General features: G+C 44.6%; 1 protein-coding gene across 7 annotated transcripts in view; it reads right to left on the reverse strand.

Moving 5' to 3' along the window:
- Positions 1-25,869, reverse strand: part of PIK3CB (phosphatidylinositol-4,5-bisphosphate 3-kinase catalytic subunit beta) — a 126,549-nt gene that overhangs the window by 58,463 nt on the left and 42,217 nt on the right. For 4 of the 7 annotated variants that reach the window (XM_053309549.1, XM_053309546.1, XM_053309547.1 and 1 more), the window contains exons 3-6: positions 17,945-18,128; positions 16,741-16,966; positions 6,698-6,921; positions 2,506-2,688 (exon numbers count right to left, since the gene is read on the reverse strand). In XM_053309549.1, the coding sequence (XP_053165524.1) occupies positions 2,506-2,688; positions 6,698-6,921; positions 16,741-16,966; positions 17,945-18,100 (789 nt within the window). In that variant the 5' untranslated portion in view covers positions 18,101-18,128. Of the gene's footprint in view, positions 1-652; positions 1,694-2,505; positions 2,689-6,697; positions 6,922-16,740; positions 16,967-17,944; positions 18,129-25,869 lie in introns of those variants that run through there. The other 3 variants (XM_053309551.1, XM_053309552.1, XM_053309550.1) reach the window with 2 other exon arrangements.

Consider the following 25,869-nt stretch of genomic DNA (forward strand, 5'->3'; position numbering starts at 1 on the left):
TAAGATGGTGATCAGCCCAATTCAAACTTAATGTTGAATGGTACACCTTAACTTTGATCCTAACTCTTGTAAAGGATAGGACTCCTACTTCCATCTATATCTTCCCCAGCCAGAGTTTGGACAAAATTATCTCTGCAGGCCAATAGATAGCACAATCTGGAACATTATTAGTGGTTTCAATTATTCTGCTCATAATAAACTCGCAACATTTGGTGTTCTTTATTGCAAACCTGCGGATTTGGCTTGCAGTGAGCATCCCTGAGTGTACAATTTATAAATGGATATGTGCATACATCAGATGCCAAGAACATGTTATTGGCAGTACAAGATCACAGCACATATGGTAAAATTAAGAAGCTATACTTTAATGGTTATACTAGCTGACTCTGCACAGAGCATCTGTGCAGTTCTGCACTGAGCCTGTGGCATCCCCCCCGCAGTTCTTTTGCTTGCTCGCACGCTCTCCCCCCCCGAAGCTTTCCCCATCGGGCAGGCCAGGGCCAGGCCATCCTGCCGCCGCCGCCTCCCTCCTCCTTCTCCCGGCTGGTAGGGCTTTGCCCGCTGTCTGCCCACCTCCTCACTGCCGCCATTATTTCTCCCCGCCCCTGCCTCCTTTTCCTGGCCGGCGGGGCTTTGCTCGCCATCCACCCACCTCTTCTGGCCGGAGGGGCTTTGCCTGCCAGCCCTCAACCTCTGCATCCTGACCGCCGCCATTATTTATCTCCACTTCAATGCTGGAACTCTTGCACGCTCTGGAGCATCTGCATGTTAGTACTTGATTGCTCCCCTCACCTCAGAGATCTTCCCACCCTCACCTGAGCTGCACTCCTGCTCCTCCTCCATCCCTTTACTCCATCCCCCTCACCCTTCTTGGTCGTGGCTGCAGCCCCCTATCCCCAGAGACCTCCCTACCCTCACCTGAGCCCCTCTTGCTCCTACTCCCAGGAGCAGCAGCAGCAGCGGTTTACTGGGCTGTTCCTCGCTGCTGCCACTACCATGGCCGCTTGTTCCCCTCAGGCCGCTGATAGGCACGGGCCCATCCCTTGCCTGCCTGCCTCCTTCCCTCTGACAATGGCCTCAGTAGCCACAAACAGCAGCAGTGGTTGACTGGGCCCTTCCTTGCTGCTAGTGCTGCCATGGCCGCTCATTCCCCTCAGGCTGCTGACAGGCTCAGGCCCATCCCTTGCCCTTCCTTCTGTCTCTCTTCTCCCTCTCTTCTTTTTCTTTCTCTCTCCTCCACTCGCTCTTCCCCACTCTTTCTTCCCTCTCCCTTCATGTTTTTTCTCTCCCTCCCTAAGTTAACAGATTTTGTTCATCTTGTTTCCTCATTTAATTCACACAACGGCATCCTCCTTCTCCTGAAGGGGCTCCTCTCTCCCTCACGACCCGTCGCTATCCATATATATATATATATTCCTCTCATCTAAAATCAAGAACATCTTCCAACCAGTAACAGTTGCATTCCAACTGACCTTAACCATCATAGGCTCCTCCTCCTTATCTACATAGGGAATCCCCACTGCCCAATCACCACAGTGCCACAGGCTTCCCCTCCCTATCTGCATATGGAATCCCCACTGCCCAATCACAGTGGTGCTTCTGCTCTCACAGGCTCCTTCTCCATATCTGCATATGGAATCCCCCCTGCCCAGTCAGGTGCTTCTGCTTGCAAACTCTATCAGCCAATCGCCTCCTTTCTACCACATCCCCATACATGGCCTGTCTTGGAGAATTAATAAAATAGATGGTACAAATGGCACTCCCATTGTATCATGTCCATGGCTGTACTTGGGGTCATGGTTTGACTGGAGAGTATTTCCTGTCGCAAGTATGAACAATTGTGTCCTGAACACAGTTGCTTATTTTCTCTTGTTGCTGTGAATGCAGCCATTGAATTCAATGGTTGAAATGAAAGGTGATATGAGAGAACATTACTTCACTGGAAGCCAAACATTCCCCCACTCCTAGAACAAACATGTTTGTGTTCTTGATGTATAGATCCTAGATGTGGTCCATCCCACAACTTCAGTAACTGTAGTTTTTCTATACTAGTTAAGAAAACAACAAATGTCCTTAGGGCAATAGTATTATTATTTTTAAGTAGAGTACCACACTGACCATCTTGACAAAGCACGAGTGCAACAGGAGAAGCACCAGTGTAGCCCAAGTGCATCTGGCAGAGTTTCAGCTGCACCAGTGCATGTGATGGGTGGAAAAGAAGAATTTCAGTGACCCCTCCTTCCTCTGGAATCCCTCTGTGTCACCTGACAATATGTCCCTGAGGCTGTGTAACCAACAGGGACATATTTTTGGGTGGCACAGATCATTTCCTGGGGAAGAGGAGGCCATCAAATTTGCCCCCATGGCTGAGGCAGCAGTGTAACTTCGTTGAACTTTTCAGAAGAACTGGTGCTTCATTAGGATGTGACCCACTAATATTTTTTCATTAAAAATGTGGCTTAGTTTTTAAAGTCACAGCTTCAAGCTATTCCAAAGAGTGAATACCTGGAATTGAATTAATGGATGATCCCCAAACACATATTCCAGTCTTCCACTGACTTGCAACACATAGTCAGAAGGGTCAACTTCTTCATCTTCTCTTCCATGGATAGTCAAACGTTTCCGGATTGCCAGTGCATTCAACTTGGTTGGGTTTATATTAGGGGACACCTGAAAACTAAACACGTCCTATTAAAAGAAGAGACAGTCACTATTACTGTCAAGACAAGTGTTGAAAAAGATTTATATTATCTACCTATTCTGCTTATGCACTATGGCTAAAAAAGATTCAGGCAACATTGTTGCCCAATTTAGACATTATAAAATCTGTAGCCATGTACAGCAGGGTGAAAGGGGAGGAAGTCCCATCCCCGCTGTGTCAATGACTCTCACCCTCTGTCACTCATGCTTACAGTGGGGCTTGTCCGAAGAGGGAAGAGCCCTACCCATGATGGTGGGCACCTCTGTGATTATGAAACTGGATTGATCCAGCCTCACAATCATGGAAGTGCCTGCCATCATGCTTCGGGCTCTTCCTGTATCTGACAAGCAATCTGGGAAGCATCCACCATCACAAGTAGGGCCCTTCCTTCTTCAGACAAGCCCCACTATAAGAGGGAGTAGTGAGGCACATGGGTGATTGAGGCAGCTGAGGTGGGACTTCCTCCCCTGTTGTGCCACTGTACATGGCTATAGCAGTGTGGTTTTATATCATCTGAATCAGGCCTGATAGTCTGCAATGGAATAGCTATTGTTGTCCAAGCAGTGAAGCAGTGGTAAATAACAGTAGTGCATTAGGCAAATCTTAGCATGTTGTGACAATTAGTATGTACACAATTCAGAGGGAAGATAGGTAGAAATGGCCATTAGTCTAAACCAGTATGCATAATGGAAGTGGCACATATTATAGACTAGCACACATGTCTCAATAAAGCTCCTATATTAATAGTAACTTGTGGTTTATTATTCTCTTTTCCAGAAATAATTGCCAATTTGGTTGTTTCTAAAAGTAAGCTGACACTAGATTTTTTAAAAAATAAAGAATACACTAAATAAGGTTTTGTCTACACCTCATTGTGGTCACTGCAGCAGGAAGTGAAGGTAGTGCTTTACACCACACAGCAAAGGGGAAAATGTAGGGACCCATAAATTTAGGCTTAGCCAGCCTTGTTTATGGTCACCACCAATCCCCTCCCTTCCCTCCAATCTTCCCAAGACACAGGCAGAGGTCTTGGGAGAGAAGCGGGTCTTGTGTCATTTGCCCTGGGAGATGGAGATGGAAGAAAGAGTGGGAGCTCTCTCCGACTGCTCAGAAAGGATTCCTGCTGTTTCTTACCTTCTCAAGGTAAGAATGGTAGGGAGACCTCTGGTGTGGTGCTGAGGGTGCTGCTTGCCAGAAGCCTGGGGGTACTTGCTACTGCCAACCAGATTTGTAGGTGCCTAAACAACATGGACAATGTTCTGTCCTCTAGAGGGACTGAAGCTATAGGACCTGAACAGCACTTTGCCAGACAGCCATCTAGCTCTGCTGTAATGGAATTAGTGCTGTGAAGCTGCTCGGAGACAGTCGAGAAGAAAATCAGTAGGCAAATGCCCAAAGAAAATGGTGCTGCATGGAAGCACCATTGCAATGAAATGAAATCACAAAAGCAATTTGCTTTAGCCAATATTGTGTTTTTTAGAAGGCACTCTGGTTCTATGCAAGAGAAAATGTTAAAGCATTTTTAAAAGAACATTTCAGGTGCATACTGTCCTGCCATCTCAGGACCAGCAGACGTGTGTATCCATACCACTGTTTAATATATAATTGTGCAAGGAAAGTATTTTTCTTTGCTTGAATCCTCCTCACGGTTCTTATTATGTTGTGTAGAAATGCTTTTGTAAGAGCATAATTCAAGCTTTCATTTTTAAAATACTCTAGGAAGATGTAATCGTTCAAAAGCAATTATTTACAAATGTAAATCATGGCCTAGCATTCATTTCATTTTAATATTATTATTTTTCTAGAGACATATTTATTTAGGAGCCTCCTGGTAACAGGCCAAGTCTCGCAAATGGAAAATCATAACCATAATGAAGTAGTCAGTCAAAATCAATTCAATATTTTCTTAATTTCAAAACATATTTGTTTCAAAACAGCTACTTTCCCTGAAGTTCCTGCCAGACACTGAAGCCCTCATAGGACCTAATTCCAAAAAGGCAAGTCTTCACTTCTTTAAAGTCACAAACTCAGGTTTGGGTCTACAGTTTATGTTACTTGGAAACATCTGTTTCTATGTAGCTCTAAGGACATTTTTTGAATTTTCAAACACTCGTGAATAAGAAACGCTCAGAAGAGTTCCACACAGACTTAAATCACTAACTCCTTTGTGTAGTGCCCTCTACAGTTTTGTCTCTTCTGCACTTTTACCATTTCACAGCTTAACAGAGGAATAAATCACTACCAGCAATAATGCAGTAACACTTTGGACAAACAAGGCAGAGGCTAAGGATGTGCAGGAACCAAAGTTTTCTGCACTGGTTCGGCATCGCAGGGAGGAGAGTGAGGAGTGGGCTCTTAAAGAAAAATAAAATAAAAAGGAGAGCAGACCCTTACCTGCTCTACGTCGCCACATGCAGTTTCCCGCTGCAGCAAGGCTTGTCCCAAGAATCCTCGTGGCGTGTGGCACTGGGGCACACATGGCATCAAACATGTACGGATACCATTTGTGTGGTCAGAATGGTGTTGCTGACCACTCAAATGATGCCCACGCATGCGAGGATGCCATGTGTGTGCCACTGCAGCATGTGGCTTCTTAGCGCAAGCACAGCCACAGCAGGAAGCTGCATGTGGCAGCAGAGAGCAGGTAAGGGTCTGCTCTCCTTTTTATTTATTCGTTTTTAAAAGATCCCACTCCTCACTCCCCTCACTGTGGTGCTGAACTGGTTCAGACCTCGTCTGAACCGCTCTGGCGTCAAACCAGTGCATGAACCTCGGTTTGTGCACATCCCTAGAGGCAAAAGATCACACAGACTGAAAACAAAACAGGTGGAGCTTTGATGCAGCAATATCTTGTGTCAGAGATGCTGACACAACTACTGGTACAGCAGCCGCGCTCTCCCTCTATGATTAACAGTCAAATTAGACATTATGGCAACAGATGTGCAATATGTTGGTTGCTGAAACAACAGAAAGCAGGGAAGAGGATGTATTTCAAGCACAGATAGGTAGATTCAAACCCTCAGTCCCAGTCCCAGAAATACTTCGTCCCAGCTGTTTCTCCTGAAGCGGGGCTCCAAGACTGGAAACAAACAGCTGGAAAGAACTGGCGAGCTTCTGCCTTCCCCTCACTGTGCTTTAGAAACCCTCAGAAATGATACAATAGGGATGTGCACGAATTGATTTGGCATAGCCTGCCAAACCGTTCAGCAGGGCAGAGAGTGGTACCTTTAAGAATGAGTAAAGCAGGTCCTTACCTGCTCCTCCACTTTTCCGGGTGCGGCGCAGTGCTGCACTGCTCAGAAGTCCATGCGTGGCTGCACCCAGCAGACAATGCATGTGCGCAATGAGCATGGTGTTGCTGACCACACACATGGCTGCCACGCATGCACAGTGGCAATTCGACATCCCTACTATACAAGTTCAGTATGAGATGAACTGGATCACATCACTTTGGCCTTCAGTAATGAATCCTGGGAAGAATGGCCCACATGATATGCAAGGGAACCCCAGCATTCCTGATCAACCAATGCTGCTGGACATGTGTAAGCCAGTACTGGCAGTGTTGCAAGAGCACAGTTGTGCAACTACTTAAAACTCCGCGTTCACACTTGACAGCACTACATCCACTGGAAATAATGAATGAATGACAAGGCAAGTGTGGACATGATAGTTTAATAAACAAGCTGATTGAGAATGCCGGCACTGCCTTGCACATGATGTGAGTCACTCAGTACTAAAATGAATTGTGAAATGTTTTAAATAACCTTCAGTTCATCAGTGTAGTTCCTATACCTGCCTACATACCTTATGGAAAGTCCCATATGGAAGGGCTGCATCCATCCATTTAAAAGGCCACTAGTTAAAAGGCCACTTCCACAGGGGTGAAGAAGAATAATCCAGAGAAAGTGCATTTTGCAGTTTGCATGAGAAGAAAAATTGGGCATTATTTGAGAGACATGGGAATGTTCAATAAGAATAGCTAAAAATCATTCCTACCTGACAGTTATCAAAATGAACAGCCACAACTAAATTGCCACCATAGAGTTTATCTTGGAGGTTTTCTTGAATTGCTGGTTCTTGTTCTGGTGGATAAGTGAGCTTTAACCAGTCCAGCCAAGATAACCCCACATGAGACTGCAACTTCTCTTCACTGATTCGCCGCATCTTAATCCGGAATTCGTTTATTTCTGGGTCCTGCAGGGCATCAAACTCATGAAGACCTGAAAAGGTTTGATAAAAATAATATGTACTTGAAATAAGTGTGTTGTCCTACATCACATAAAATATTGTCACTACTTCCAGAGGTAATATTACATACATTAATATTACATATTTCATAAAACCAGAGGTCTCTTGAGAATCTATGAACATTCAAGACACGCCCTCATAGAAGGCACTTTTCAATAGAATATTATTATCCGAAAAGTAACTTCAGATTACTCACCTGTAACGTTGGTTCTTCTAGTGGTTGCTTGCGTTTTGGGTGGTATAGAAATGTATTAAATAAATAAATAAATAAATCTGTACTTCTACACATATGGGTTATGCGCCTGCGCAGAGACCATGCTGGAATCTAACAAGCTCAATTCCTCCTGCTTTGGGAGGAAACCCAGCCCCCAGCCGCTACATGCGGCTGCGCCAATCCACATCCCCTCAGTCACAGAGTCAAGCTTCAGCAACCCTTGCGGGGAGGATGGGAGGGCATGTAGAAGTACAGATGACCACTAGAAGAACCAACGTTAAAGATGAGTAACCTGTAGTTCTTCGACGTGGTCTCTGTCTTCTACACATATGGGCGCATAACAAGCAAGTACCCAAGGAGGAGGGAAAAAACAGAGGCAACAGGTAAACAACCATAAAGAACTTCTTTCAAGGCAAGCAGCTCAGATGAAAATCGACTGCAGGACACTCCTGCCAAATACAGCATCATTACGAGCTCTAACATCGATAGCATAATGCTGAATAAACGAATGGGGTGAAGCCCAAGTAGCTGCCTGACAAATAGCGTCCAATGGGACCGCCCTATCAAAGGCCACAGAGGCCGCCACGGACCTAACAGTGTAAGCCTTCACAGGGGCAGGCAACTGCTTAAGGGCCAGTTGATAACACAATTCAATAGAGGAGACACTCCACCGGGACATGGATTGGGCCAAGACCTGAAGTCCTTTCCGCGGCCCATCGTAAAAAACAAACAAAGAAGGGGACTTCCTCCATTCGGCAGATCTCTGCATGTAAAAGGACAGAGCCCTATGTACATCCAAACAGTGCAACCGCCTCTCCGCATCCGATGAAGGATTTGGAAAGAACATGGGCAAAGTGAGTGGGGACAAGCGGTGAAACATGGACACCACCTTGGGCAGGAAATTGACATCCGTCCTGAGTACTACCTTGTCCTTATGGAACTGCAGGTACAGTTGGTCAGCCCGCAGGGCCCGCAACTCACTAACCTTCCTGGCGGAGGTAACAGCCACCAAAAAAGCGACCTTCTATGTCAGGAGACGTGGGTCAACAGAAGCCAAAGGCTCAAAGGGGGCCTTAGCAGACCAGCCAGAACCACAGAAAGATCCCAGGCCGGTGACATGACCAGATCATCTGGAAACAAGTGTTGCAGACCTTACAGGAAACTTTTAACCACCGGATCTTTGAATCATGAAATCCAGTCAGAGGGAGAACGGGCCACAATGGCAGCCAAATATACCTTAAGGGAGGCAAGTTTCAACCCAGATTCCTTAAGGGACAACAGATTACAGGCATCAAACCCATGCAGGGTGGCAAAGGACACAAAGCAAGTCCACTTGTGATTATAAGACTTCAGTGTAGATGGCTTCCTAGCAGCCACCAACACATCTTGCAGTCTCAAGGGGAAGTCAGAAGAACCCGCCATGGAGTCAAGTGGAGGGACTGAACATCCAGGTGTAGCACCCGCCCCGTTCCTGAGACAACAGGACTGGCTAGGCCAGAAACCAAGGCCTCCTGGGCCATCACGGGGCGATCAGGATAGCCTTGGCTTGATCCACCCGCAGCTTGCGCAGGACTCTGGAAAGAAGCAGGAACGGGAGGAACATGTACAGGAGAGGCCCTGCCCAGGACCAGACAAAGGCATCTTCCACAGAGCTGTCACCCACTCCCCCTCCAGAGCAGTAGAGGGGACATTGTGCAGTTCCCTGGGAAGCAAACAGGTCCAGACTTGGAACTCCCCAATCCACAAAGATATCCCTCAAAACACCCTGATGCAGTATCCACTTGTGGGAGACCATGGTCGACATGCTCAGGGCATCTGCCTGAACATTTAGGACACCCTGGATATGTACCGCCTGGGGCAACACCCCGTTGTCCAGGCAGCAATGCCACAGATCCATGGCTAGAGACAGAAGGCTCCTTGAGGAAGTGCCACCCTGGCGATTGAGGTAGGCCTTCGCTGTCATATTGTCGGTCTGAATTAGCACCGACTGGCCCCCCAACAGGGACAGAAAACCTTTGAGCGCGTTGAAAATCGCCAACAGCTCCAGATAGTTTATGTGTTGAATCCATTCCTCTGGAGACCAGTGGCCACTCGGATGAAGGCCATCCAGGTGAGCTCCCCAGCCAAGCTCCAAAGCGTCCGTCATGACCACTCGGGAGGGAGGAGGCGCCTGGAAAGGGGCACCAACACTTAGATGCCGGATCTCTGTCCACCAGTGGACCGCCGCTCGTACCCCGAGAGGGAGTGAACACTAATGATGACCCGGATCCCGAAGAGGATCGAAGACATCCAAAAACCACCTCTGAAGGAGGCGCATCCAAAGACATGCATGAGGTAGAACGTAAGTGCTGGATGCCATATGGCTCAAAAGGCGTACAGAGTGCAAGGTTTGCGGGCCTTTGGCTGAGAAGACTGCCGCCAGTCTCTGAAGAGTTGTGATACGGGCCTGCAGGAGGCCCTTTTCTAAGGCCGTGTTGAATATCAGTCCAATGAACTGAATCCGTTGAGTAGGTTCCATCTGTTCCACCCCCAACTCCTGGAGGGTATCGATCACAATCTTGAGGGCCTCCAAGGCAACCGGTTCTGTACTCGCCATCTCCTGGTCCAAATCTGGGATACGAGGGGTCACCACCATCCCGGATACCAGTCGCAGACCGCAAAACTCCAGGGCATAGCCCAAACATACTACTGTAAGGACCCACCAGTTCACAGCCACCTTGTCCCAACTCACCGCAAACGGATGCAGACGGGTGACAAGGTGCCCCAAGTCATTGTTTCTTTGGCGGGACGCTATAGCGAGGTTTCTGAAAGGCCGGCTTATTGTGTTGTCCCCCCAATTTGTGTCTGAGGGGGAACTTGTTGCTCCGAAAGAACCATTCGGAAGGTGACTGGTGGTGAGCCGGTGCTCTCTGCATCTGATGAGGCAACCATTTGGAAGTTCTCTGTAGCTTCGGTGATAGAGAGCTATAGGACATGGATTGTGTGGTGTTCCACAACTTTTGCACTTTCTGAAGCGTGTCATCGATTTGTTCCGAGAACAGGCTAGAGCCCTCCAAGGTCAAGTCCTCCACCCTGGTGCGAGCCTCATAGTGAAGGCCAGATGACCTAAGCCAAGTGTGGCGTCGAAGTGCCACAGACGTGGCCATCACTTTAGCAGCACATTCCTCGAAGTGACAGGCAGAATACAGTTCCTGTTTGGAGACTTGTGTAGCCTCCTTCAGAAAGGACTTCGCAGGATCTCACTTATCCTGAGGAAGGAGATGCAAGAAAGGACCCACTTTCTCCCACAAGAAGTGATTATATCTAGCATTATATGCTTGATAGTTTGCCACACATGAGTGCAAGGTAGCAGCAGAATAAAGTCTTCTCCCAAAGGAGTCCAATATCTTGCCTTCTTTATCACCTGGGTTCAACTGGCTATGACCCCTGGACCTCTGTAAAGAGGCCTCTACAATGACAGAGTTCGGGGTATGGTGACTTTTCAAAAAGGCTGTATCCTCCTGGAATTGAACACTGTAGACGTTCTCCAGGCACCTATTCGGCTGAGAGAGCATATTAGGCTTCTTCCAGTGGGCTTTCACCACTTTCAACAAGGCCGGGTTGAAGGGCGAGGCAGCAGGCACCTTGGCCTCCAAGTCAATCAGGCTGAACAGGGGGTCCAGCTCCCCTTCTTGAAGGGTACCAAGATTCACCCCCAGAGCCACGGCCATACGGGTCACATAGGCAGTATACATTTTCAGGTCCTCTGATGGAGAAACTGGCTTTGAATCCGAGTGGAGATCAAGCAGAGACAAACCTAGGGAGACAGCCTCCGATTCCTGCAAACTATTCTCACTATCCGACGTAGGGTCCCCTGGGACCCACTGGTCCTGAGGCACAGGGGTCAAACCTGATGGGGAACGGGGCATATCATCTGGGTGGGCCAGCGCTGGGACTGAAGGTTCCGGCAGCAACCACCGATCTGGAACTGTCTCTTGGTGCGGCTTTGATACTGACAGGAACTCCCCAGCGCAATCCTCCCGGTCCCAAGGTGAATGAAGCAGAGAGCGGGAACACAGTCGCCCCTCCGCATGCGTGGGGGGCATCCGGACAGTCCTCGGTACTGAAGGCGGCCGATACTCAAGGCCTTCTGGATGGCGAGACCCATAACGTGATCGAACATTGTCTGAGCAGCCCGAGCTGCTGTACATCTGGAAGCGATCATAGGAACCAGGGTCCCGAAGCCAGGAGCTGTAGACATGCTCCGATTCCAAAAGAGGGGAACAATACTCCATGGTGTGATAACGATCCCGATAATCCCAAGGCAGATCCTGCCGATATGCTGAGGATCACTCTTCTTGGTATTGACGTGGGGGCGACCTACGTCTAGGAATCCACGAAGCGCTGGGATCAAACTCAGGTGGAGCGTAGGCTTCTTACTCAGCTGAAGCACAGTTGGGTTCCCCCACCGCAACCGAGTCCAAACCCCCTGATGGCACGGGCGAAGCAGGATGCATCGATACCAAGAGTTTTTGCACTGAGCGGAGCAACACCGTCTTGGCCTTCTTAGAGGTCGGGCCCAACGATTCCTTGGCATCTGTCGATCCCTTCCGCTTAGGGGCCTGAGTTCGATCTTGATCCGTTGGGGAGTGCTTCTGAGTCAGATTTCTTCTTCTTTGTCTTTACCCCAGATGAATTCGGGGAGGATCGCAGAAGGTTCCTGAGAATGGTAAAGGGGGAGCTCCTCCAACCGTGCCCTATCACTTGATGCCGCCAAAGGCCGAGCATGAGTGCAACGGGCACTCAGAAATCTGACTCAGAAGCACTCCCCAACGGATCAAGATCGAACTCAGGCCCCTAAGCGGAAGGGATCGACAGACGCCAAGGGATTGTTGGGCCTGACCTCTAAGAAGGCCAAGACGGTGTTGCTCCGCTCAGTGCAAAAACTCTTGGTATCGATGCATCCTGCTTCGCCCGGGCTTGATGCTGCCAAAGGCCGAGCATCTGAGTGCAATGATCCCGATACCGGGACCTGGTCCTCCATAGTATCAACAGCCGATTGGTCTGCCGACATCGAAGCAGCCGTTTTCAGAGACTGGTTAACTTTTAAGGCTTCCAAAGAATGGAGAGCCAGATTGCACAGGGCAGCGCGCAAGCGAGCAGCCCTATTCCTGCGAGCCTGTTTAGTAAACTTCTGGCAATGTGGGCAAGTCTCGACAATGTGGGACTCCCGCAAACACAAGAGACATTCCACGTGTGTATCGGGGGAGGGAAGCTTTGATCCACAGCGGATACACTTTTAAAGGTTCTTTGTACCCGGCAGACACGCTGAGGGCTGGCAGGCCACCATGCTCCATCCAGCCGGGACTGGAGCTCGAAGGAAAGACTGTTCAAAGAAAAACACAAAGGTGAAAAAACGCAACTGAGCGAAGAGAAAAACAAAGGAAAACTAGAGAAAGCAGAAGAAAACAGGAGAAAAACAACCAGACTACAGAGCCAACGAGTTGCTGAGCTGAACGACACCACGATGTTCGCTGAAGCGCGGATGAAGAAAGACTGAGGGGATGAGGAGTGGTGCAGCCGCATAGAGTGGCTGGGGGCGGGATTCCCGCCCAAAGCAGGAGAAATCGAGCTTGTTAGATTCTGACGTGGTCTCTGCGCAGGAGCATAGCCCATATGTGTAGAAGACAGAGACCCTGTCGAAGAACACTGCAAATCACAGCTCTAATATAATTATCTTGCCTGCCACGTATACTAAAAATGATCTTTTCCCCAACTACTTTAATGCATGCTTCAACTGTTCTACATAAGAAGAGAAACCACAATATCCATATAAACTGTTCATTGAAAAAAATGCATTCCAACCTACATATACAAAATACAGTGAAGTGTTGAAGAGACTAGTGTTCTGTATTTCCTTTAATGTTCTGACAGAGTTTACTGAAGCTGTTACCAGTGCTGTATTTGTCTTACAACTTTACAGCACTGATTGGAGAAAAACAGTACAAAGTGTGAATCACATAGGGCTGAAAGGCAACATTTTCCTACTCACAAAAAAGAACCAGAGATTTTTCTGGTTTTAAAAGAGTGAGGAGAGGGAGTGATGCTCATTCATTCCCTTTTTCAATAATCAGTTTTTTAAAAATCTAAAAACAGAGAGGATTATTTGCGTCAGTAGAAGCTATTGTCAGTATAGACCAGTTAGCTTGCTGTTGAAGTCTAAAACAAAACAAAACAAAACACAAAACCTTACAGTCTTTGTGCCAGGACTAACAACTGCTCATTGTTTTGATGAGAGGCATAGCCTCTGGAGCAGCTATTTTTAATTCCAATGAACAATTGCAAGTAAATATTACATTTACGCATGAAAAAAAAATCTGTTTTCAAAACAATCCAACAGCAATTGTTTTATGGTACAGTTTCTGGGTTCTATATCAATTGTCACCTTTAAGAATATTTCTATACCACTTTTCAATAAAAGAGTTAGCAATGCAGTTCACATAGCAAAAGAAATGAAAAAGATTATTCCCAGCAAACAGCCACTGGGATATAACGGGGTGCAGGTTCTCACAATCAGTGGATCCTGGGCAGGGTGTTCTGGTGAATGACTCATCCAGATCTGATCCTATATTAAATATCCTGGTTAATTCTGAGTCTGAGTTAATTCTGAACTTAGCTAGGATTACTGCCACACTCAGGTTCACATCATCACACTAATGTTGGTCAACCCCATTTAACCAGGTTAACATGGTTGTAAGAATGAGTCTAGGATGAATAGGGATAATTTATTTATTGTTCAATTTATATAGCGCTGTTCATTAAAATAATCTCAAAGCGGTTTACAATATAATTAAAACAATGCATAATTAAAATACAAAAGTACAGATATATAAAAATAATATCTCTATTTAAAAATTTAATAGCCCATTAAAAACAATAATACATAAAACACAAAGCAGCAGTAGTAAAAACAATACATTCATTTAAAAGTCTGAGTGAAGAGTCACTTTTGAACTCCCCCCCACCCCCCCAAAAAACCCTGTCTAGGAGACTAGGAGCGGATGCCAGCTGGGAGAGAAATCCAAAGTCTGGGGGCAAAGTCTAAGAAGGCGCTGTCCTGTGTTCTCAACAACTGAGTCTCTCTCACTGTCAGCATGTGGAGTAGAGCCCCTCCTTGTCAAGTGGGCAGAAATCCTTGGAAGCAGGTGGTCCTTCAGATATCCAGGGCCCATATCATTAAGGACTTTAAAGGTCAAAACCAGCACCTTGGATGCTGCTAAGTCTAGGAGAACTACTATTTTAAAAATGTGCTTCTTTGCCCAGTTAGAAACAGTTACCTAACTGTGGGCAGCATCCAGGCTATGTTAGTCTTATTGAAATTAAAAGAATATATGTTAGTCATGACTAACTTGTCTAATTGATTTCAAAGGTGCTTAGTCATGACTTGTCTGGGTGCTGCCTGGTATATGGCAAGGCACCTTTAGCTTAACTGTTAGAAGGCATGCACTGCATCAAACTAGGGATGTGCACAGAACAGGATTTGTATTCCATTCCAAGCTTGGAACAAAATGCAAATACCAGGAATGTTCTGTTGGAACAACTGGTTGAGCCAGTTATTCCGACAGAACGAGCTCAAAAGTTCCAAGTGCCATTGCGGAGGTGTGTTTTCCCCTTGCTGGCTGGTTTTGGCACTGGCTTTCAGCTGGCACTGGCTTTCGACTGGCTTGCAATCTCCTTGCTGCTTGGTCGGGCTTATCATTGTACAAATCAACTTGTAACATTCCAACTTGGAACAGGGCATTTGAAGGACATTTTGTTTGGAGTTCAAAACGTTCAGTACATCCCTACATCAAAACTATACAACATTTCCATTATCACAAATATACATAGGTGCACTGGATTTATTATTAGGTGTCATAATTGCCACCATTTGCCTGGGACCCCGCCAGCAACCTGTAGTCTGCTGGTAGTGGTGGCAATTGCACAGTATTACTCTCTGGGCTCACCCTTCTCTTCAGGAAGACATGAACAGAGGGCACCATCACCGTCACCTCTGTTGAGACCCAGGACTTTCTAAGCCTAAAGTACTTGGCAGTTGCAAGGAGTTGCTCCTTATAGGGAGATAGACACAAAAAACCATCACTGCCATTGTACACTTGGATGTAGAAACCTTGTAACACACAATCAGTAACTGGTGAGGAGTAGTGGGCACACAGCATGGGCCTATTCATGCGTTCCACAGCTCCAGCTGAGAAGGCTTCACCAACAACTTTTATGGCTACTTATTTTACATTGCAAGTTGAGCAGAAGCTCTGTGGAACCCGGTATATACGAAAAAGAGTCAACTCCCACCTTTCTGTGAACATTTCACTGTGATGGCTGACAGCCAGGGCAACAGGCCGAGCAGTGAGAGGCTGCATCCTCCCAGCCAAAGGCTTTCCTACCTGCGGAGCATACATGAGCAGGGTGGTGGTGGGGGAGTCATTCTCATTTATCCCTCCTGCCTCCAGAAGCGCTCTATATGCCTTCCAGAAATGTGTCCCCAAAAGCTGTGTGACCCTCAGGGAAAGCACAAAGCACTATTCCTGGAAAGCACAAAGCACTACTGAAGGTAGGAGAGAGATTCCCCCTTCTCAAGTGCATTGCACTGCTGGGGAAGCCTTTGGCTCTGTTAAGAACAGCCTCCAGCAACCGTTGCTCTGGATGTCAGCCACGGAATTTAGATCAATAAAAACAAACATCAATCAGTGATGACAGTTCCCAAAACAAGTGAAAAGCATAGATGTTCTTGCAATTACAGCCAGGATGACAATTCCACATCTTACTTCTCACTTCTGTAAAACAAGTCACAACTTTTTAGGTTGCAGTTTGAGACCTATATACATTAACATATTCCTATTTTGAATCTCGATGTCTGTTTAGCCTTCTCACTAAGCTTCAAGTTAAACAAAGAATAGTTATAAGCTCGGTAGGGTGTGCTTTTAAAAAACAAACATCTCCAACCACAGGAAGTTCTTTACTTTTATATTTCTAGTTGAATTATTCCAAACGGTGCTACTCATGTGCAGCAGCCATATTGAGCATGTACAAGTGACATCAAGGATAACAACATCTCTATTCAATGTGAATATAGTCAAGGTGTTACTGAGTATAAACATTCTAAATGGGAGTGTCTATGACATTTAGCTAGGCTAGCTTAGGCTAATAAGATAAAGTGAATTTGGAATGCATTTTTCATGTTTATTGTGCTGTTTATTAATAAACAAAATTTCAATTATTTCAATGTTGCAAGCTATTAAAATTTTCATTTTTTTTCATGGTGTTGATTAGAGCAATGAAACAGTAAAACAGAAAAGGCCTATACTGACTTTTGTTACTTATCACTAGTAAAAATTGTTACTTTGGGGGGGGGAATTGTTATTGTGTTTCGCTATATCACTTTTATCATAAACTGGTTTTGACTTTTAAAAACTTTGTTAGCTGCTGGAGGAGTGGTCTCTTCTGGGATTGAAAGGCAGGGAAAATATCAATCTATTGCTTATTAATACTGTTTGTGCCATCACTCACCCCCCTCCGAAATTCAAATACTGCTTTTTACCTTTTCCTATGAGAACACCTATTTTGGAGTCCAATTTTTCCCCAGGGTCACAGCTCCTTGTAATGAGTTGAAGCACAGGAAGAAACGGCCTAATATCACAGAGTCTCCGTGTCTCATCCTCCAGTTCCTCACGTACAGCTGTTTGGTTCACACAGGAAAACATATAGGAATCGATCTCCATAAGTAGATGGAACAGCGGGTAGCTGTGTGCTTGCTTCCATAATAGCTGCAAAATAAGCACAGACTCTGGAGCTAGAATGCTTTTGTTCACAAAACCCACTCACTAGGAAGCAACATTGCACACATCATAGGTGGGAGTTTTGGTATTACTCTTCTAGTCTCTTACCGTGCTTTAAACAAACATGCTTAAATCAAAACCAGCTGAATCAAGTCTCCAGAAACTGTGGTAGGTCATGCATCTAATTTAGATGAATATGGCTATTGTTTTTTTTAAAGCAAAGAACAGTGAGTCTGAAAGAGAGCTAGCATTCTGCTCTAAGGACAGTTACAGAACAAGCAGTCAGGAATAAAAGGTACACCTGTCAAAATCTTTATTTATGTTCTAGTGAAAGAAAATGTTAGGAGACTTCTCTTCAGAGTTGGTTCTTCCTTTCTGTTATTCTGGTGCAATTGTTTATAGGGGTTTGGCCGTGCCACTGCTGAGAAAACAGCAACCCCTAGGCTTGGTGCAGTCTCTGGCCACTAGAACATCTGGGACTATCAGGCAACCTGCCAGTAATAATTGGCATCTTAGTTCAAGGGAATCTGCCTAGCCACCTTCCATGTTTGCTGGTAAAGGGAGATGTGTGGAGTTTGTTCATGATTGCAAGATCAGGAGGAAGCTGACAGAGCAGGCAGACCCCAGGATTCTTGGGATCCCCCATAACAACCTGCTTGTAAATCCTTCCTGAAGAGTCCAGAGAGATGACCAGTTTGAACACATTGTTATAATATTGCACTTTTGCAACTTACACAATGAAGAGAAACTAAAACATGTGTGTGCAGTTTCATGGAGACAATGGGATGATGCTCCCATAGAATCCAATGCTCCGTAAGAATCTCAACCTTTAAGACACCCTTAAGTCATGCCTCTAAAGTGAACTTGGGTTGGACAGCCCAAAGTCCTCATTTTAAATACTGAAGTTACATGGTAAACAAAAAGCAATGGAAATTAACAGATAATTTAATAGAAAGTCAATTTTACCTGTTTGATATGACAAATAGTGGCATCACGAGGGACATTCAGATTGATGTAAATTCCAGTAGGAAGAAGGCAGTCCACAGATATTGAGCCATCAGTTGCTATCTGTGAATCTACTGCCCAGATGTCCAGAGCATCTGCCATGGCAGGCGGCATCATGGATTTTAAATATCATAACCATGTGTTCCTAGGGAGAAAAATTAAGATTCAATAATCTAGGAATTTGCCAAGTTTGCTTCTACAATCAGAATCAAATTATCATTCCACACACAAAATCAACTCTGGAAAATGAATTTTATGAAGATTACTCTTTTAGGTATAAATTCTGGTCAAATGTTCACTTGGATTTTTCTAAAAGTAGGAAGAATATGGAACAAACAAGCATTATAAGGAATAGATGGCAAAGGAGCAAAAGGCTAAGTAAGCAATAAATTGAAAGGGGACAATCTCCATATTTTAAAAGCTAGTAGTTATTTTGGAACCAGCAACTCTGGAAAGCAACCCGCCCCCACAAAAAACCGTATATCCATAATAGATTGCAGTTGCGATTAAAAATCTTTATAATGGAGAGGCTGTCAGACTGAAATCAAGAGCAGATGCATGCTTCAGAAAGCAAAAGATTAAAATATTACAACAATTAAAATCTAAAACATTAAAACTATTTAAAACACAATTAAAACAATATCTCATTAAAAGCCTGAGTGAACAAATGCATATGGACTGCCTTTTTAAAAGTTGTAAGAGATGGGGAGGCTCTTATTTCAGCAGGAAGTGTATTCCAAAGCCTCTGGGCAGCAACGGAGAAGGACTGTCCCTGAGTAGCCACCAGATGAGCCGGTGGCAGCTGCAGACAAACCTTTCCTGATTATCTCAATGGGTGGTGTGGTTCATAGCGAAGGAAGCATTTTCTTAAATAAATACCCAGAGCCCAAGCTGTTTAGGTCTTTATAGGTTATAACCAACACCTTGTATTTTGCCCAGAAACTTATCAGCAACCAGTGTAGATCTTTTAAGATGGAGTGATATGGTCTCTCCAAGACGACCAAGAGATCAACCTGGTTGCCGCATCCTGGACCAACTGCAGTTTCTGGACTACACACAAAGGTAGATCCACATAGAGTGCATTGCAGTAGTCAAGTCTGGAGGTGACCAGCAGATGTACTACTGTTCTGAGGCCATTTATCTCAAGAAATGGATGCAGCTGGCATATCAGCCAAAGCTGATAAAAGGCACCTCTGGCCACTGCCTTAACCTGGGACACCGGGGAGAGGCTTGTGTCCAGAAGCACCCCTAGACTGTGTACCTGTTCCATCCGGGGAAGTGTGACCCCATCCAGAACTGGCATATCAAAATCATCTCCCAAGTTCCGACCCCATACAATAAGTACCTCCGTCCTATCTGGATTCAGCCTCAGCTTACCTCTCATTCAGCCCATCACTGCCTCCAGGCAGGCATTTAGGGAGGTTATGCCTTCTCCTGATGATGCTGACATGTAGAAAAAGATTTGGGTGTCATGAAAATACCATGCACCAAATCTTCTGATGATTTCTCCCAGTGGTTTCATGTAGATGTTAAACAATATCAGAGACAATACGGAGCCCTGAGGGACACCATACCGAAGTTCTGTTTTTGAAGAACAAGAGTCCCCGAGGGACACCATCTGGAATCTGCCTGAGAGGTAGAAGTGGAACCACTGCAAAGCAGTGCCTCCCACCCCCAACCCCCTCAGACGCTCCAGAAGGATACTATGGTCGATGGTATCGAAAGCTGCCGAGTGGTCCAAAAGGACCAACAGAGTCACACTTCCTCTGTCAATTCCCAATTGGAGATCATCCATCAGGCCGACCAAGGCAGTCTCCACCCCGTAGCCCACCTGAAAGCCGGTCTGAAATGGGTCTAGATAATCAGTTTCATCCAAGACACTGCCTGGATCTGGGAGGCCATCACACTCTCAGTTACCTTGCCTCACCATGAAAGGTTGGAGACAGGCCTATAGTTGCTCAACTCTGAGGAGTCCAAGACAGGCTTCTTCAGAAGTGGTCTAAAAATTGCCTCCTTAAGACAAGGAGGCATCCTGCCCTCCCTCAGAGAAACATTTATGATCTCTACTAGAACTTCTACAACAACCTCCCTGCCAGATGGTATTAGCCATGTTGGGCAAAGGTCAAGAGAACAGGTAGTAGGTCGCACCTGTTTCCATTTTGCTCAACTGAATAGACAATACAATCAAAGTGGACCACAACACTAACATCATTCTGAATAAAGCTGAAAAGTCACAGGAGACAATATGGAAATAGTAAACAATAATCCTAGAAGTCCATACCTTTGTTATGGACTATTTTCCACAATTAAACCTATGGCCTTGACTTTTGTCAGTTGTTATGTATACCATAAAATGAGGTCAAAGACAGAGTCAAAAGAAACACCACCATACTATCACTTTGCATTTATCCTAAAGCAATTATTGCCTGGTTCCATAAAACACCACATACACATTTCTTTATAATTCAGGCTAAAGCCTCACAAATTCATCATTCCCCACTAGTTAATGCAAGTAATGCAAAATCTGTTAGTCTTCAGATTAGGCCACTGCAATTGTATGTGGGGCTGCCTTCTCAAAACCTGCAACTGGTTCAAATGACAGATGCTATATTATTGGCCAGGATCAGCCAACAGTTCACATTCTTGCCAGTACTTATTAAATGGTCCTTGTCAGACCATAATTCAAATTTAACGTGTATAACTTTTAAATTTGGGAGGCAGGTAATTAAGGCACTGCCTACTCCCACATGAACCTGCTCAGGTGTTGAGATAATCTCCAGAGGCCCATCTCTAGGTGTCCTTTGTTTTCAGAAGTGAGACATGTAGCAAGTGGAGAAAGGGTCTTTTTCATGATGATCCCCATTTGTGGAATTCTTTTCCTAAGTAGGAGGTTCACTTTAACACCAAGGCTGGGATCTTTTAAGCAATAGGCAAAGATTTTTATTTACCAGTTGTGGGTGGAGGTTGAGACAGAGAGAGAGAGAGAGAGAGAGAGAGAGAGAGAGAGAGAGAGAGAGAGAGAGAGAACGAACATAAGTTAGTTATAAGTTTATTCGGTCATTGACCAGCAAATGAGAGAACATAAGAATTTGCCCCTAGGTCCATTTAATGCTGCTTTTTACCCCTGCTAACTGGGCAAAGAGTCACCTTTTTAACTTGGTGATTCTCTTTATTTAGCAGGGGGAGAGTAACTGGTCTTATCCACCTCCAGCACAGTACTTCAAGTGACTGTTGCTGGTGTCTGTTTTATGTTTCTTTTTAGATTGAGCGCCCTTTGGGGACAGGGAGCCATCTTATTTATTTATTATTTCTCTATGTAAACCGCTTTGGAAACTTTTGTTGAAAAGTGGTATATAAATAATTGTGCTTTTTAAAGGTTGTTTGCTGTTTGTGTTATTTTGTAACTGAAATTTTGTTCTTTTATTTTTAAATTGTGAGAAACAGTGGACATTTTGGTTTCAACTGAAGGCAGGGATGTCAGATATTTTAAATAAAATGCAGAGTTGTGGTTATTAGAACACATCTGCTAGCCTCCATATTATACAACACTACCATATTATGGTACAACAATTATTGATCTATTATTGGCAATATATTCATTTTTTTCATATGACAAAATACCCTACTTTTAGCCCTATTAATCCAATATTACTGTTGAATTATATAGGTATGTGTACTAGAATTAAAGAAGGGAAAAGTGATTGACTTCTCTTTTGGGATTTCCCACATATGTGTTTCTTTTGACATATGCTTCTGCATACATGTAAATCTTGAAAGACAAGATTTGTCTCTGCCAAATAGGCAGCTGGAGTATTATATCCAGTTTTTCCTCATATTATTTTATATTCACAAATGGAGGACTATCAAGAGGCCAGCAAGTTATAAAGAGCACAGAAGATGTGATCCAAAGAGCTAATTTAGATATTCCGAAGGGCTTGGACATGTCTAGTGGAATCTGACTTATTCTCTTTGAACTGGAGGCTCCATGCCAAATACAGGAGAATCCCGTTATTCTTGGGGGTTCCATTTCTGGGGGTGTGCGGACATGTGGATAGTGAATCTGTGGGTAATGGAGCCGTAGGGCTATGGGAATCGGGGTTAGGTTTCCGGACTGCCCAAAATTGCCCCCAAATCACCCCCAAGCAGTAAATATTTATTTATCTATCTATCTGTTTATTTGATTTATATACCGCCCTTCCAAAATGGCTCAGGGCGGTTTACAATTAAAACAAACCACTAAAACAATAAAAAGCTAAAACAAATTAAAAACAATATAACAACCATCAACAATTTAAAAACATTTTAAAACAGCAATTTTTGTCCCAATAAATGGGACAAATAAAGTGCCCTACCATGTTTCAAAATCACCCACGAATGAAAACTGCTCTGAAAGTCGGCCGGAAATTGCCGTTTCCCCTCCTTTTAAAAACAAACAACAAGTGAGCCATAAAATGGCCCCCGAACACAAAATAGCAGCCGGAAATGACCTCTGAGTCATTTCCAGCCATCCCCGACCCGCGGATATGCAGGTTTAACCCCTTGCCCCATCCCCCCCGCCCACGGTGTATACCAAGGTTGAGTGTCCATTACCTGACTGCAGATACGCGAAATGGCGGGTGCTAGACCTGCAATTACAGGCTACTGCTGAAAGTTTCCCCACTTCCAAGAAAAGCTGTTCTGTACATGGCATGGTATGTGGAGGGGGCTGCTGTCCAAGCACAGCCAAGTCCCCTTGGACACATACTTGCTCGAAATGTAAGGAAAAGCAAGGCAAAACACACCAAAAAATAAATAAATCAGCAATTCTATTTAGTTTGGAAAAGGGAGAACATAACAGCAACTTTCAAATGACTAAAAGGTTAATTGTTTAAAAGGCTGAAAAGGAGCAGTACAGCAACTGGTGTACCAGAGACCAAGGACAAAAGCAAAGGGGTCTAAGAGCAATAGACACACAATAGTTGGGCAATGTGTTACAGGAGCAGCTTAAAGCTCAGTTCACAGATGAACTCAGGGGCTAGAAAGTGGCTTTAAAATGCTGCAGAGAGATAAGCTGGTTGTATGGCAAGGCAGTCATGCGAGCAAGTTCATCACTGTCCCAGTGACGTGGGGCAAACAACTGAAACTGCATGGGAAAGCTGTTAACATGTACATGGCACTTGGATCCTTTTCCATTCAATGGCATATTTCAAGTGGCTATCATGCCCCAATTGTATGTGTAAATCTGACACAAGCCTATCAGAAGTCTTACGAATAGGACAAATATTTATATACTGCTTTTCAACAAAAGTTCCCAAAGCAGTTTACAGAGATATAAACAATCAAACACATATGTAAATAAAATGGCTCCTTGTTCCCACAGGGCTCTCACACTAAAAAAGAAACATAAGATAGACAACAGCAACAGACACTGGAAGGATGCTGTGCTGGGGATGGATAGGGCCAGTTGCTCTCCCCCTGCTAAATAAAGAGAATCGCCACTTTTTAAATAGGTGCCTCTTTGCTCAGTTAGCAGTCTTGCTCTTACCAACTGACATCTGGTGTCTCTTTCAGCTGTACAAAATGTATGATTTGGGGAAATTGTTTCTGCAGTTAAGGATGTCTCAAGCATCAGGCACACTGATCCAATACGCAGACGAAGTCCTCCAGTAGTCAAAGTTACAGATTTGTGAACTAGTGGAGCCATGGAGGACAAGAGGCATGGACCTAGAGAGGACTAAAGTACTGCACCAGTTTGTACCACTTTTTTTGTGGATACCACTTTCTACACTTCCAACTTACTACTGTATTTTGCAAGCAAAGCATAGGAAGCTACTCATAGAATGTGTCCCAAGGGAAGATCAGTTTGCAAGTATTCGACCAACCAGCATTTCAAGACACAAAGACTGACTGTACAGCAGAAGATGAGTTAGCATTTTGTTCATCAATGAAACAGATTAGCTTCTTTCAGAAATGGCATCCAATCACCATTCTCGTTCCTACCACTTGCTGACAGCATAAAGGTCAGTGCAAGCATTTATACAGAAAATGCCACTTTGTCACAGCCATGAGACTGCTGAGAGAATGAATCACAGGCCAAACTGTATAGTGCAAGGCAATGCTGGTGAGTGACTAACCAACACCCTCACATCCAGCAACTGAAACAGTGCCAAGAAGTCATCTGCATGGCAAATAGTAACAGGAGAGGAATTTTAAACAGCCCACAGCAAAGAGGGAAAAAGTGCTATTTCAAGCAACTATTTATACCTCTTGTTACTGCAAAAACAACTTCCTCTACATAAGAGACAGAGGCAATTAAACCAGCATTCACACTTGGCATGTTCATTAGCCCACTAAAGGGTTATTTTAATATGCAATCACAGCATTTCCTAATAGCAGACTCTTTTGAAAAGAGATGTACTCTTCAGAAGATCCAAACATATTGAAAGTGTACCATATCTTTATATGATAGGAAAATATTTTAATCAATATTTTACAGCAGTAGATCATTCTGCAAGAAGCAAAATAACATTTGAGGATGTGGGGTGGGGGAAGAGGGAGGGAGAGAATTTTTTAATTCTTTGATATTAGAAGCTGAAATGCAACTTTAAAGCAGATAACATATTTGTAACCCCAGGAACTATGCAGATTTATAAGATTTCATCCTGTTTTAATTAAGTCCTGTTAATTAAGTCAAGGGGGGGATATATTTCTATATACACTAATAAAATAGGTTTGCAGTTGCAAGCATTTCTCCTGGACCACAAATGACCACACACCCTCCCTTCACTCATTGCTAGCTGATGGGCAGAAGAGTTTGTGCAATTAAAAGAATGCATTCATATCTTCAGCACTTCAGCTTTCTCGTGTTCTTCGATTTCTTAAGTGATTTTCACGAAAATGTGTCCTGATTGAACTGCAGTGAACTGGAAAAAATAGTTACTTCATAATTAAGTACAAGTCTGGATTTTCTGCCTTGAAAAGTGCCCAGGTTAGTTTGTTGGAAGGTATCATTCTCATCGACTTTCCAATGGGAGAGTTCTTTCTAATTTTCCAACAAATTAATATTTTTCTCTCCTGGGATTTTTGATTTTTCTGGTGGTCTGGGCAAAGTCTGGAACCTGCTTGTGAAAATGGCATGTTTCTATCTTTGATGGTTTGGGAATTTCATGTGAGTGAGTGAGTGAGTGAGTGAGTGTCTCAAGCAGCTTTAGACAGACAAGCAGACATTCACTGAGAACATTTCTAACGCACATTTGCTAATAACCCTACCATAGCTGACTGCCTCAAACTACAGCCTCCAAATAGCATCTTTTAAACTACTTTGAGAATTTGGCATGTATTGAGGAAAAGGTAGTTCCATACAGCCTGGGGAAGAATGAGATTCAGAACAGTTCTCTGTGGGCCCAATAGCCTGAGACGACACACAGGTGGTATTATAGGCATGTGTGAAGGGGTGTGTGTGTCCTCAGTGCACGACATAGTAGACTATGGTGGCAGTTCACATCAGCCTAAGGGTAGTAAACAGAAAAGGTGGCTACAAGTGCATCAAATATGGGTTGAGAGGAAGGAACAATAGGGATCTCTCCCCAATTCCAGGTTTAGGGGAAGGGTGGGGGATTATCTGCATAGCCCTCCCGAGTGCAAAGATTACGGAAGATCCCTTCAGTGACTGTTCTCCCTCTCTAGCACCTCTCAGTTCTAGGAACTGCTCAGTCCACAAGGAGCTGCTGATGCTGCCCATTGCACACATGCACATGCATTAACTCTCCAAATAGCCTGGGCTAGAAGAAGGTAGAGGGCAGCAAGAGCTCATGTGCTGGGCACGACTTCAGAGCAGAGAGGAGTTATTTATTTGATTTATATACCGTTAGTTAGGAATGGAGAGGGAAGCTCAGTCTTAAAAACTG

This window comes from Hemicordylus capensis, chromosome 3 (assembly GCF_027244095.1).
Source record: "Hemicordylus capensis ecotype Gifberg chromosome 3, rHemCap1.1.pri, whole genome shotgun sequence".
Classification (NCBI taxonomy): Eukaryota; Metazoa; Chordata; class Lepidosauria; order Squamata; family Cordylidae; genus Hemicordylus; species Hemicordylus capensis.